The 12,754-nt window shown below is 36.4% G+C and overlaps 1 protein-coding gene across 3 annotated transcripts in view; it reads left to right on the top strand.

Annotated features, from left to right (window-relative positions):
• GLT1D1 (glycosyltransferase 1 domain containing 1) overlaps positions 1-12,754 on the top strand; it is a 113,271-nt gene that overhangs the window by 53,098 nt on the left and 47,419 nt on the right. For all 3 annotated transcript variants that reach the window (XM_051972613.1, XM_051972612.1, XM_051972614.1), the window contains one exon: positions 587-636. In XM_051972613.1, the coding sequence (XP_051828573.1) occupies positions 587-636 (50 nt within the window). The remainder of the gene's footprint in view (positions 1-586; positions 637-12,754) is intronic.

The following is a 12,754-nucleotide window of genomic DNA, read 5'->3' as shown; positions in this document are numbered from 1 at the left end:
AATGTTTTATCATAGAATACATTGTTGTTATCTGAAAATCACTCGAATTTACAATTTTTGGTTCTTTAAGACAAATTGTTACATAATTTAATTGTGCAAATTTAAAAATCTGTAGTATGTGCTCACTAATGAAGGGCAGGAGTGCTTTATTTCAAGGGTTACTGACAAAACAGTTGCAAGAGAATGAAAAAAAATCACAAGGATTCCTTGAAACAAAACTAATTAATATCTCTAGAGATCTAAATTGAGTTGATAACGTGCAACATTATGTTTTTAGCTTCCTTATTAATGTGCAGCTTTAATAATTATAGAAATTATAAATGATTGCAAATTATTTCATTTAAAGCATTAAGGATTTCTACTAAAAGAATCAATTAGAAATAATACCTCCTCTTCTCATACAAGATGCTACAATGCAGATATGTAACAATTGTTCATATCTGGAGTTTTAATTGAAGAACGAAGAGAGAATATTATGTGTAAAATTCTGCTCTTTTACTTTCAAATTACATTGTGATAACACATGTACAGTGAGGTATGGCTGAGAACCAATTTTTTAACGTTTCTTTTTTTTTTCTCTTTAAAGAATGGCATCAAGAAGAACCCAATGTTTACATGGTTATTTTGGGACCTGAAGTAAGTGGATGTATTTGTAAATTCTAAGCCATCATATTTGAATGAATGATGAATGAATGAAAAAGCATTTAAAAAATGCCTGCTATGTGCCACACATGTGCTAAGTACTGAGGATACAAATAGAAAAAAATGAGAAAGTTCTTGACCTGCAGGAGTTCCCTCTCTTATTGGGAAATATGGGATAAAATAAAGTTCAGCTGCAGGATGGATGCCAGTGCCCAAACAGTACCAGGGATTTAGGATATGTTCAGTCATTTCTGGTATGTCCAACTCTCTATGATCCCATTTTAGGTTTTCTTGGCTAAGTTACTGGAGTGTTTGCCATTTTCTCCTCCAGTTCATTTGACAGATGAGAAAACTGAGGCAAACGGGAGGTGACGTGGCTAGGGTCACACAGCTAGGAAGTGTCTGAGGTCAGCTTTGGATTTGGGTCCTCCTGACTCCACTTATGTCTCTTTAGGGCACAGAGTCCAGCATATGGTAAGACTTGTTAGGTTACTTTCACAACTGAATTAATAGAGTTGTTGACTTCTATATTATTCTCAATCTAGAACCATTTAAGTTTCTATTCTAACCTAATGCTACTATTCATCTCTCTTATCTTTTATACATCAGACAAATTATACACACACACACACACACACACACACACACACACACACACACACCATACATATGCAGTGCTTAGCATAGTACCTGGCACATAGTAGGCACTTAATGCTTTTGACTGACTGCCTTCCCTACCTTTGTGCCTTTGTTCACACAATTTCTTAGGCCTGTAATTCCCGCCTTTATTTCTGCCTGTTCATATTCTTCCAGGTACCACTTAAAAACTTCTTCCATGAAACCATTCCTGATTCCCTCAGTCAGAAATAATTTCATTCCCTCGTCTCAAAGGAGACAGCGTTTTGCATCGTTCCCTTAGAATTTTGTTCCTCTGTTATGTACTTAGCTTGAGAGATTTTGTATTACAGTTATTTGTACATGTTCATTAGTTATGAACTGTGTCTGATTTAATCTTTGTCTCCCTTTCAGCATCTAATCTATTGTACCCTCGATACTAGGAGAGATAGAAAGCTTAAAGAATAAAGAGATTAAGAGCAAAGGTGTTGAGGATATTAGAGACTGGATAAGGCAGGGGACTGATCATGCAGCAAGACTGGGTGAATTCCCCAATATCAGACTGCATGCTCCATTGTTATCCATGAAAAGATCTGAAGGTCTAGAGGAAGACATAGCCGAGACCTCCTGGAAGATTAATGTGAATTTGTGGACTAAGGGGTTGAGAATAAGATGATACCTATGATTACTGGTCTGTTTCATTGGAAGGAGTACCCATATCATTGGACTCATGGATCCACTGAGGTAGCAAAACATCTGTTCTGATACTTATCACAATGCTTTGTACTGTACGCTGTAGATCTGGGATGTCATTGAGGTACAGATGTCCAGCACTGACATAAGCTGTGACTCTATTTCAACCTGGAAAAGTTGTCTTTGAGAGGCTCTTTGGCTTTAAAAAATGTCATTACTTGAAGCCAACCTGGTTAGGGGACTTTTTGATTGGTCTCTCTCCCTATACAGAAAGCCCTTTCACTTTGGTGGAACCTGCCAAAAGTGAAGAAGTTATTGTCTCTTGTGCTATTACCAGGCACACAAATAGCACTTCAGTGGAAGATTCTATATATAATAAAGGCAGAGTTGAGTTGAATTATAGTTAAACTCGGGCAGTAAGTAGATTTGTACTTTCAAATGATTTATTAATCAGTGCTATTATCTGGCATAAAGTTATATAGAAGTATTTGACTTGAAGAAGGAGATGGAATTGTGGAGATTTTTAAGGATTTGTACTTATGGAGAAGCCTAGAGGTTGAATTTGGGAAGGGGAATTTGAGAGGATTTGAGAACTGATTGAAAAAGAAGAAGAGAAGGGCTGGAGCAGAAAGAGAAGATGAATAAATTGAGATGGAGGAAAAGAGCAGAAGGAAGAGAAGACTTGAGGGAAGATGAGGAGAAAAAGACTTGAAGAAAAGATAGTTCGTAAGACAAGTGGGCAAGACATATAAAAAGTTAGAAAGAGAAGAGAAGGGAAGTTAGGAGCATCTGTTGAGGTGAGATGGAGTTGACATCCCACTATTACATCAATTCTGACCCACAAAATAAAATATAAAATCCTCTGTCTGACTTTTAAAGCCCTTTATAACTTGATTTTTACTTACCTTTCTAGTCTTACACTTTACTCCTTTAACGTACTCTGAGATACAGTGACTTCTTTCAGGTTCCTTGCACAAAACACTTTATCTCCCTTCTTTGGGCATTTTCACTGGCCATTCTCCATGCTTAGAACACTCTCCCTCCTCATTTCTGCCTCCCCACTTCCCTAGCTTCTTTCAATTTTTAACTAAAGTCCTACCTTCTGTAAGACATCTTTCCCAGTCCTCTAAAATCTTGGTGTCTTTTGATAGTTTTATACAATTTAGCCTCGGCTTTATATCTTGTTTGTCCACAATTGTCTGCATGCTGTCTCTCCCCTTAGATGCTGAGCTTTCTGAGATTAGATGCTGTCTTTTCCTTTCTTTGTCCCTCTCATATTGTTTAGGACAATGTTCGGCATGGGATGGGTGCTATCAATGCTAGTTGGCTAATTTGACAGCTTTGAAGATGTCTGAAAGCAGAATCTTCCTGAAAGCCATCTTCCAGAGAGCTTCTGGCAGGAATCACCTAGGATAGAGCATTTCACTTCTGATGGATAATTCTGCAGTAACTTGCATAATATTTGTACCCGTGCCATGGTCAGGTGGCATTCATCTTTATTCAAAATGCAGGCTTGTTTTCCTATTGGAGAGAAGATTAAAAGGAGTTTGAAGATTACCTCTCCACTTTTCTTCTTATCAGGGAAAATGAATTTCTTAAACCAAACACACACACACACACACACACACACACACACACACACACACACACACACACACACACCCGGTTAAGGATCTGATGAAGAGAGGGAACGTTTGACCTATGTCAAAGGATCATAGATGTAGAGCTGAAAGAACACTTGGTGGTCAACATAATTGACCTCCCCATCCCATTTTACAGATGAGGAAACTGGTACACAGAAAAGTGGAATCATTGGCCAAGGACACAGATAGTAAGTGGCAGAGCAGAGATTTGAATCCACACTTATTGACTCCTAATCGGGTTCCCTTTCACATTGCCACACAGTTGGAGAACCATGCAACTTAAAAAAAAAACAACAACTACAATCTAAGGCATTCTAGAATCTTACTGGTTGAATTAGGAAACTGAAAGGCCTTATCTACTGAATAAGTGTTAAGACTTGTAGATTACCCTTATGATGACTCACAGTTATTGCAAAATTGTGATTAAGGCAAATAATGAATCCATTGAAGTGGTAATATTGTTCAGATTAGAACAGCATATTTCCTTTGGACTGGAATCAATGATCGTATTTCTTTTTTTTTTTTTTTTAAACCTAGTTGACATGCTTTTTTATTTAATATTTTATTTCCTCCCAATTACATGTAAAATTGATTTTAGTATTTGTTTTTAAAATTGGGTTCCAAATTCTCACCCTCTCTTCCCCAATACTTATCATTGAGAAGGCAAAGAATTTTTATTTAATTTTTTTTAATTGAAGCTTTTTATTTTCAAAACATAGGCAAGAATAATTTTTCACCTCTGACCCTTGCAAAACTTTGTGTTCCAATTTCCTCCCCTATCTTCTCCCCTTCTCCTAGATGGCAAGTAATCCAATAAATGTTAAACATGGTAAAAACATACATAAATCCAATATACGCCTGTGTTCAGTGACTATATTTCACAAAATAGTAGCATCAGATAGTGCTAATTCAAATGCAGGTAACCACTTCAAGGGATTCATTATTTGTACTAATCACAGGACCTGGATCTAGTGTACTTTAAATGACCAAGTAATGGGTTTGACTACAGCAAACTGGAACAGGAATATTGATTGTTGTTCAGGAGAAAGAACTGTTCGATGTGTTAGGGAAATTTGCCAATTTAGAGCAAATCATCTCTTCTTACTTAGCATGTTAGGAAAACGAAGAAAAGTTGTAAAAACAAACATTTATTTGTTCATTGGTTTTGATGTGCAGAATGCTTTTCTAAAGTTTGGGTAGGTTAATGGTCTCTGCCTTCATGGGACCTACTCAAGGGATAAAACTCATAGGCAAGGTAACTGTAATACAAAAAAAATAAATCTAACTTGAAAGGGAGTAGGAAGTAGTTCATAGAAAGGTGGTATGTTATATCTGGAGACTTTACACAGATTTCTTTAGATGCTAAGATGAATATTTAGAGGGTGTTCAGGTGGGATTAAAATTTTCAGAGAAGTCTGTATATTTCACAGATTCATCCATCTCTTGCGCAGGTTCTTGTAACCCTCAGATTCCATCTTGATCTTTCTGCATTCATGACTTTCCTCAGAGTTGACTGCTTCTCAGTTCTCATAACCCCGATTCCCCTGCCCAGTTCTTTCCCTCATTACTCCATACTAGATCTCCTAATTGCTTATCTTCCTCTAGTCCTAAATCCAGCTTGTCCACAGCTGCCAAAATGATTTTATTAAAGCTCAGGTCCCTTCTACTCAGTAAACCCCAGTTTCTATTGATTATCTCTAGGATAAAATATCAACCCTCAGTTTAGCTTTTGGAAGATTTCATGACTTGGACAACTTTTCCACTACTTTTCCACATTTTATAATGATGCCAACCTGGCTCTTGCTTTCTTCCTCCTACAAAGGGTATTTTATCTGCCATTTCTATTTCATTATAATTACAGTCTCCTGTGGCTGGAATTCAGTTCCTCTCTTCCTTCAACACACAGCTTAAGCACCACCTCCTACACAATGCTTTCCCTGACCTCCCATCCTCTCTTCCCAACTACTTTGTACTTCCCAACTATTTTGTACTTTTTCTTTATGCAGCATGTTATAAAGCTCAACAGCCTAAACTGTGATTCGTGACCTTATATGGGTTCTCATAACTGAATGTGAGGAGATCAAGAAATTATGATTTATTATCAGTAAATGTTTGATTTATGTACTTATTTTGTACATCTATATACCAGAGATGACATAAAAAGGTTGCAAGTGGAAAAAAATTTTTAAGAAATTATAAGATATACTGTAAATGATATGTTTCTTTTATAGACATCTAAATATGTTGCTTGATACACAGCAAACACTATAAATGTTGTTCACCTGAATTCTTCTTATGCTACTTTAACCTCCTTTTTACATATCCTCATATCTTTTTTCTCTTTTTTGTCTCTCTCTCTTTTTTTTTTTTGCTGAGGCAATTGGGCTTAAATGACTTGCCCAGGATCACACAGCTAGGAAGTGTTAAATGTCTGAGATCAGATTTGAACTCAGATCCTCCTGACTTCAGGGGGCTGGTGCTCCATCCACTGTGCCACCTAGCTGCCCTCTAAATTTTAATATTTTATGTTTCTAATTACATGTAAAAACAAATTTTAACTTTTTTAAAAAAAATGTTGAGTTCCTAAATCTCTCTCACACTCTCCTCTTTCATCATTGAAAAAAGCAAGTAATTTGATAAAGTTATAATATGTGCAGTCATGCAAAACATATTTCCGTCTTAGTCATGGTGTGAAAGAAAATAAAGCTTAACCAACTCCAAGAAAAAATAAAAAGTGAAAAAGAATACAATATGTTTTGATTCATTTGGATTTCATTAGGTCATTCTCTGGAGGTAGATAGCATTTTTTCATCATGAGTTCTTCAGAATTGACTTGGATTATGGAATTGTTGAAAACAAATCATTCACAGTTGATCATCTTACAATATTTCTGTTACTATTCTATTACTGTACTCCTTGTATTGTTCTTCACTTTGCATCAGTTCAATTCTTTCCAGAGTTTTCTGAAAACCATATCCTGTTTTTTTGTTTGTTTTAAAGAAAGTATATTGTTCCAGAGCATTGTGTCAATTGTAATTTTTTTCAGCAAGTCAGATCAAATTTGTCTTCTTATGTCAGGATTTGTCATTCATCTTGATCTTCATATTTGGCTGTTTTGTATATAGCAGTCAGAAGGTAGGGGTTTAATTGAATGCTATTTTCTTTCATTTCTACTAGTAATCATCCTGCTTTACCACTAACTGGTGGGTTATCTAGCTCACCAAATAAACATATGTTTATTTTCTTATTTTTCTTTTAAAATTTAAATCCATTCTACAAAGCTACAGACAAATTTACTCAATCTAATTAGATAAAATTCATTCCTATTCTAGGAGCCTATCATTCCTATATTTTAAACCATGATCCAGAAATCCAAAATCTGGCACCAATCAATCAACAAACACTTACTAATTGCCTAATGTCTATCAGGCAGTGAACTACAAAATAGGAGTGAAAACACTTGTGTCGAGGTTTCAGTTTCTTGCTTAAGACTTGGTGCTCTCAGGCTGATTTCATAAAAGCCTAGAAAGACTTACATGAACTGATGCTTAGTGAAGTGAGCAGAACCCAGAGAACATTGTAAGCAACAAGATTGTGGGATGAGCAACTGTGATGGACTTGGCTCTTTTCAACAATCAAGTGATTCAAGGCAATTCCAATAGAATCAGGATAGAAAATGCCATCTGCATTTGGAGAAAGAACTATGGAGTCTGAATATGGGTAAAAATGTATTTTTTTAATTGTGTTTTCTTTTTCATGGTTTTTTTTCCTTTTGATCTGATTTTTCTTCCATAACATACCAAATATAGAAATATGTTTAAAAGAATTGCAAATATTGAATTTATATCAGATTACTTACTGTCTTGGGGAGGGTAGAGAGAAGGGAGGGAATGAGAAAAATTTAGAACACAAAGTCTTAAAAAAAATGAATGTTGAAAACCATCTCTACAGGTATTTAGAAAAATAAAATACTATTGAAAATCAAAAAAAGAAATTAAGTAGCTACTATCAGCTAGCTGCCATTCTAAATACTGGAGATACAAAAAGAGGTAAAAGATAATTCTTGCCCTCCAGGAGCTCAGATTCTTAATATGAGAGACAATATGTAAACAGCTACATACAAGCTCTATACAGGATAAATTGGAAATGATCAATGAAGAGAAGGCACTAGAGTTAAGAGGGGTTGGGAGAGGCTTCCTATAGAAAGCGAAGTTTTGTTGGGACTTGAAGAAAGCCAGGGAGGTTTGTGAATTGCTTTATAGAATCCCTCTGGCAATATCAGTTATGCCCACATGATAACCAGAAGTACTTAGTCCTCATCTAATTTGACAGGTCTTGGGAAACTCTCTGTCATGTTCTGGATAAATGGTGCAGGGAGATTGTAGGCCTTTCTAGCATTCTCCAGTAAACAAATTAGCTACCTCAGTATCCCCACAATAGATAGTCGCAATCGCTGCCATTTATTTCTTCTTCCAGGGACTTTCATGGATAAACACTTGACAACAGCTATGGATTCATGGCTTCTTCTTCTTCAGAGAGTTCAATTTTCTCCAGTTTAGAAAGTATTTTAGTATTTTATCCCAAGTCTGGTAGTCCTTCTACTTTTGTTTTCTACATAACACAGCTACCTGGGAGTGTGAAAAGGAACTGGATTAGGATTCAGTGAGCCTAGGTTTGAATCCTGGCTTTGGTCCTTACTATCTCTGTCCTTGGGCAGATGAACTCCAGTTTTCTGGATTCTAATTTCCTCATTTCTGGGGTATCAGATATGATGGCCAATAAGGGCTCTTTCAGGTCTAAATCAATAGAGCAAATTTTCCCTCTCCTCCAGATCCCTTTTTCTTCTATATTTATACACTGAAACATTCGTGTGTACGTATTTGTGTTAGAAATTCATTTTCCCTAATAACAAGAAAATTGAAGAAAAATGAAGACATTTTTCAAATATGCTTTATCTTCTGTTCTAAGAAGACTAACTTGCATTTTGAAAATAGATGAAAATTGAGCTATAGCAAATAAGCTACATAGTTTTGGGACCCTCCATATTGTGATATAGTAGATAGAATGATGGATTTGGAGTTAGAAAGACTTGGGTTTAAAATTTACCTCTGCAAATTATGAGTTGTGTGGTCATGGGAAGGCATTTCATGCAACCAGTCTCAGTTTACTCATCTGTAGAGTGGAAATAATGATATCTATAGAACTTATCTCTTAGGGTTGTTGTGAGAATCAAATGAGACTATGTTTGTGAAGTAATTTGCAAACTTTAAGGTGCCATATTATTTAGTATTATTTATGGTGTTGTTACTTGTTGCTGTGGCATTCTTCAATTTTTTACAAGGTTGTTACGTGGGAGAGTGATGAAAGTTGTTTTGCTTGACCTTAACAGGAGGAAGTAGGAGCCGCTCTGGTTTGTGGAAGAACAATATTAGATATAAAAGAAGGAGAAACTCCCATAAGGAGAGGTCTGCAAAAGTAGACTGAGCATTGTTGGAAACTTCTTTGGAGGGAGGTCCTCAGATGTATTGTGGGAGAAGCTATTGAAGGGTTTCTGAATCAAGGAAACTTTAGACAAGTCTGGAATTCCCTTTGGACTATGATTTGTTGTTACAGATTTGTTGAAATTTTAGGATTTCCTTTGAGTCTTTCAGAATTGAAATAGAAAGCAATTTCAGAATTATTTTATAGAGCTGCATAGTATAAACATGTATCGTGTAATTCAGACACCTCATAAAATCTTAATTCTAATAAGAGAGATGAAAGTACTTATGAGTATCTGCTGGGTATTATTATGTTCTATGGATTCAAAAGTGAGAAAACAATATGGTCCCTGTTCTGTATCTGCTGGATAGTATTATGCTCTATGAATTCAAAAGTGAGAAAACAATATGGTCCCTGTTCTCAAGAAGCTTCCATTCTATTAGGGGAAGACAAAGCATAAAGGAGAGCTGGGGATGGGTGGGAAGGAAGGTAGGAGTGGAGTGGAATCACTCGTAGGGGGCCAGGCAGCTGGTGAGGAGATGAAACTGGGAGAGGACTGGGCAGCTGTGACCGAGCTTTCTTAGGCTATAGCAATTTTAGGCAGCAACTCATCAATTATTGAGATTGCCTCAGGAGTGGAGTTGTCCCCAGGGGCCAGAGCTTTACCATTAATTTTCAGAGACAAGGATTCCACTTAATATCACTTGACTATAGAATAAAAAAGGGAATGAAACAATTTCACATTTGATTTTGAATATTTACTACTTATGCTGGGTTATTATGCTGAAAATTTGCTTTAGATTTATAGGAAGTAGTTGAGAGGTCAAATCTTATGATCACATTAAAATTCATACTTTTAACCGAATTTCTCTTATAATAAATTAAACATCTTGAAGATTGCAATTATATCTGACATTTGCCATGAGTTCTTTTTAAACACAAATGAAAAATTACAGTACAGCCTTTTTTAGCCTGCTTTTTTGGTGGTTACAATGGATGATTACATTGTCTGAGTGTAATTATATACTTCTGGAGTTGTAATACCTCTTTTAGGTCAATAAGAACACCTTTCAGTACAATACTGCAATGGCTAAGTGTTACTAATGAACAGTGTCCTTCTTAGCTTCATATGGGCTTTTAGTCCACCTTTGGAGTTTACCTATTACTTAGCTCTTACCTGTGGCTTTGTGAAGCTGTAGCATGTGCAGTAGCCACATCCTGGTCACCTGTCTCAGCAGATAAGCTAAACCAGATTGAGGGTAGATGACAGGTTTTGAAGGTGTTGGTGAGTTAGGGGACGCCTACCCAAAGCATGAGTTATCTTGGCAGAATAAGCAGATGAGAACAATTTGTTCCAGTGACCATAAAGGTGGCTAAAGCAGGCACCATGGAGTGCTTAGAGCTTGGAAGAGACATGGAAGATGAGTTCATTCACTGCATCGTGGGCCACAGCCAGTTATTCTGAATTTTGTCTTGCTATTGGACTTGGATGACTCTGGAAGACAGAATAAGGCTCATGATTTGTATACCTCACTTAATCTGATTCATTCACAAATTAAGACATCATTCATTCATAATGTCATTGGTCCTCTTTCGAAAATAAGTGATGAACAACAATGTGGTGCCTTTGAAGAATGTGGTGATGTATTGTGCCTTTCAGTTTCCTTCCTCCCTCTTCTGAACATGAAAAGTTCACAGTGAATATCCCAAGCACTTAGTTGCTTCTTCCTTTTGGTGTGATGGGGGGGAAAAAAAACCCAATGTTTTAAGTATAAGTAAGTGCATAGCAATAACATAGCTAATCTCTTTGCTACCATTGTTGATTTGGCCATGAAAAAATTATTCAATGTTATAATCCCATGGAGCTGTTGAGGATGTATAAGTGTATATAGGAGCAATAACATTTAACTGAATCCCATCATTGCTGTCATGCTTTGTTATTTGCCCCTATCACTGACAGCAGCATCAAGTGAAATTCTCAAGTGTCTGAAGGAACTGCGGAAATTCTCTCAACCACCTCAGTATTAGAGAGGGTGAGAGAAATTTATAAGACACTCATACCTATTTTCTCTTCTGATTGTTCTTCCTTGCTATAATCCTTTTCTCTCCAAGCCATCCATCCATCCTTCCATTCATCTGCCCATCACCCTCTTGCCAATTTAGTCTTCCTAATGTCCAGTTCTCATCACATCCCTGTACTACTTAGAATCTATTAATACTTCTCTGTTCTTTGTATGAGAAACAGACTCCTTGCACTACTGCTCTACCTTGTCTTTACAGCCTGTTTCATATAATTCCCTTTCATATTCAGAGACTTTGGGAGCCAAATTCCATAATTTCCTCTTCCCTGATTTTCTGTTAGCTCCTGCTTATATACATATATAACAAATGATCCTCATCCTCCACTCTCTACATCTTGATCTTTCAAATTCTTTTTCTTTCCTTCAAGGCTCAGGTCTGGATCATCTCTTCCATGTTGTATTCTTAACCATACTGGGAATTCAATTCTTGTGATCTTTGCTTTCTTGGAAGTTCACAGGATTCTAATTTATATCAGTTACTATTAATTCACATTCTCATATCTTGAAACATTTGTTAAGAAAGTTTTATGTTTTCTTCTAGGTTTTAATACTCTTCCTTTCTTTTGGTTTTTGAATTCTATAAAGTATCCTCTTGCTCTTCTGTCTTTGGGACCTGGAGTCAAAAAGACTCTTCTTCCTGAGTTCAAATCTGGCCTGACATATTGTCCCCCTTCTTCCCTCCCCCCCCCCACTACATTTCCTCTTGGGGCTCTTCCCTCTTTCCTTCTCCAGTTGTTCTGGTTCATTACTTTTTGTAGGGCTCAAGGAAGGACAAGAAATGTCTCCTGGAAAAAGCCCATGTATGCCTTGGGACCCTTTAACACAGGGCCAAACTCTAGTGAGAAGACTTCATATTTTCAATCTCCTCTCTTCCACAATCTCTCATTTGGTTAGGCAAAATTAGTTTCTGCCATTCTTCCAGAATAAGGGACTAGGAAGAGAATGGAGTAGTTGATAGTCTACAGACCTGGCCCAAGGCAATGAGTCAGCCTTTGTTCCAGCTGAAGTATATAGAAGTTTGATAGGGAAAGGATGCTGATTGAGTGCCTTAAATAGTAGTTTCCTAATGTTAACTCAACAATTTTATTGAGTGGAGTTTTCTTTGTTCTATATATTTAGCTGTAATTTTTTTCCAGTTGGTCCATATATTTTTTCTTTTTGGATGGTTAGAGAATTAAAGGGGTCTAGAAAAAGTTATTAATCTTCCTTAGTTTTGTTCAGGTGATCCTGATTTTGTGTAATCCTTGCTGATTCTCCCTTTCTGTCTTGAGCAACACTCTGACCTCTCCTATGTGATGTAATATATCTAATTTGTATTTTAGTTTTTTATGTATAGTTTATCTTCACTGTTTGATTTTAAGGCACTAGAGATGAAGGGTTTTATAATTTTTCTTTTTTATATCTTTAATTCCTGCACAAAGTTTTGCTCATAGTTAATAACTTCCAGAATTGGGTGTTTTTTTTTTTTTTTCATCTGTGTAGACACTATCCACAAAAGCAGATTACTACCCTCTTCATGCTTCAGGAAATAGTTTCATGAGGAGCTATATCCAAAAGAATTCATTATTGGCTGTACAACCCTCTGTGAATGAACCTCAT

Source organism: Antechinus flavipes, chromosome 1 (genome assembly GCF_016432865.1).
Source record: "Antechinus flavipes isolate AdamAnt ecotype Samford, QLD, Australia chromosome 1, AdamAnt_v2, whole genome shotgun sequence".
Classification (NCBI taxonomy): Eukaryota; Metazoa; Chordata; class Mammalia; order Dasyuromorphia; family Dasyuridae; genus Antechinus; species Antechinus flavipes.
Note: the sequence above shows the minus strand (reverse complement) of the source record. Positions and strands in the feature narration are given on the sequence as shown.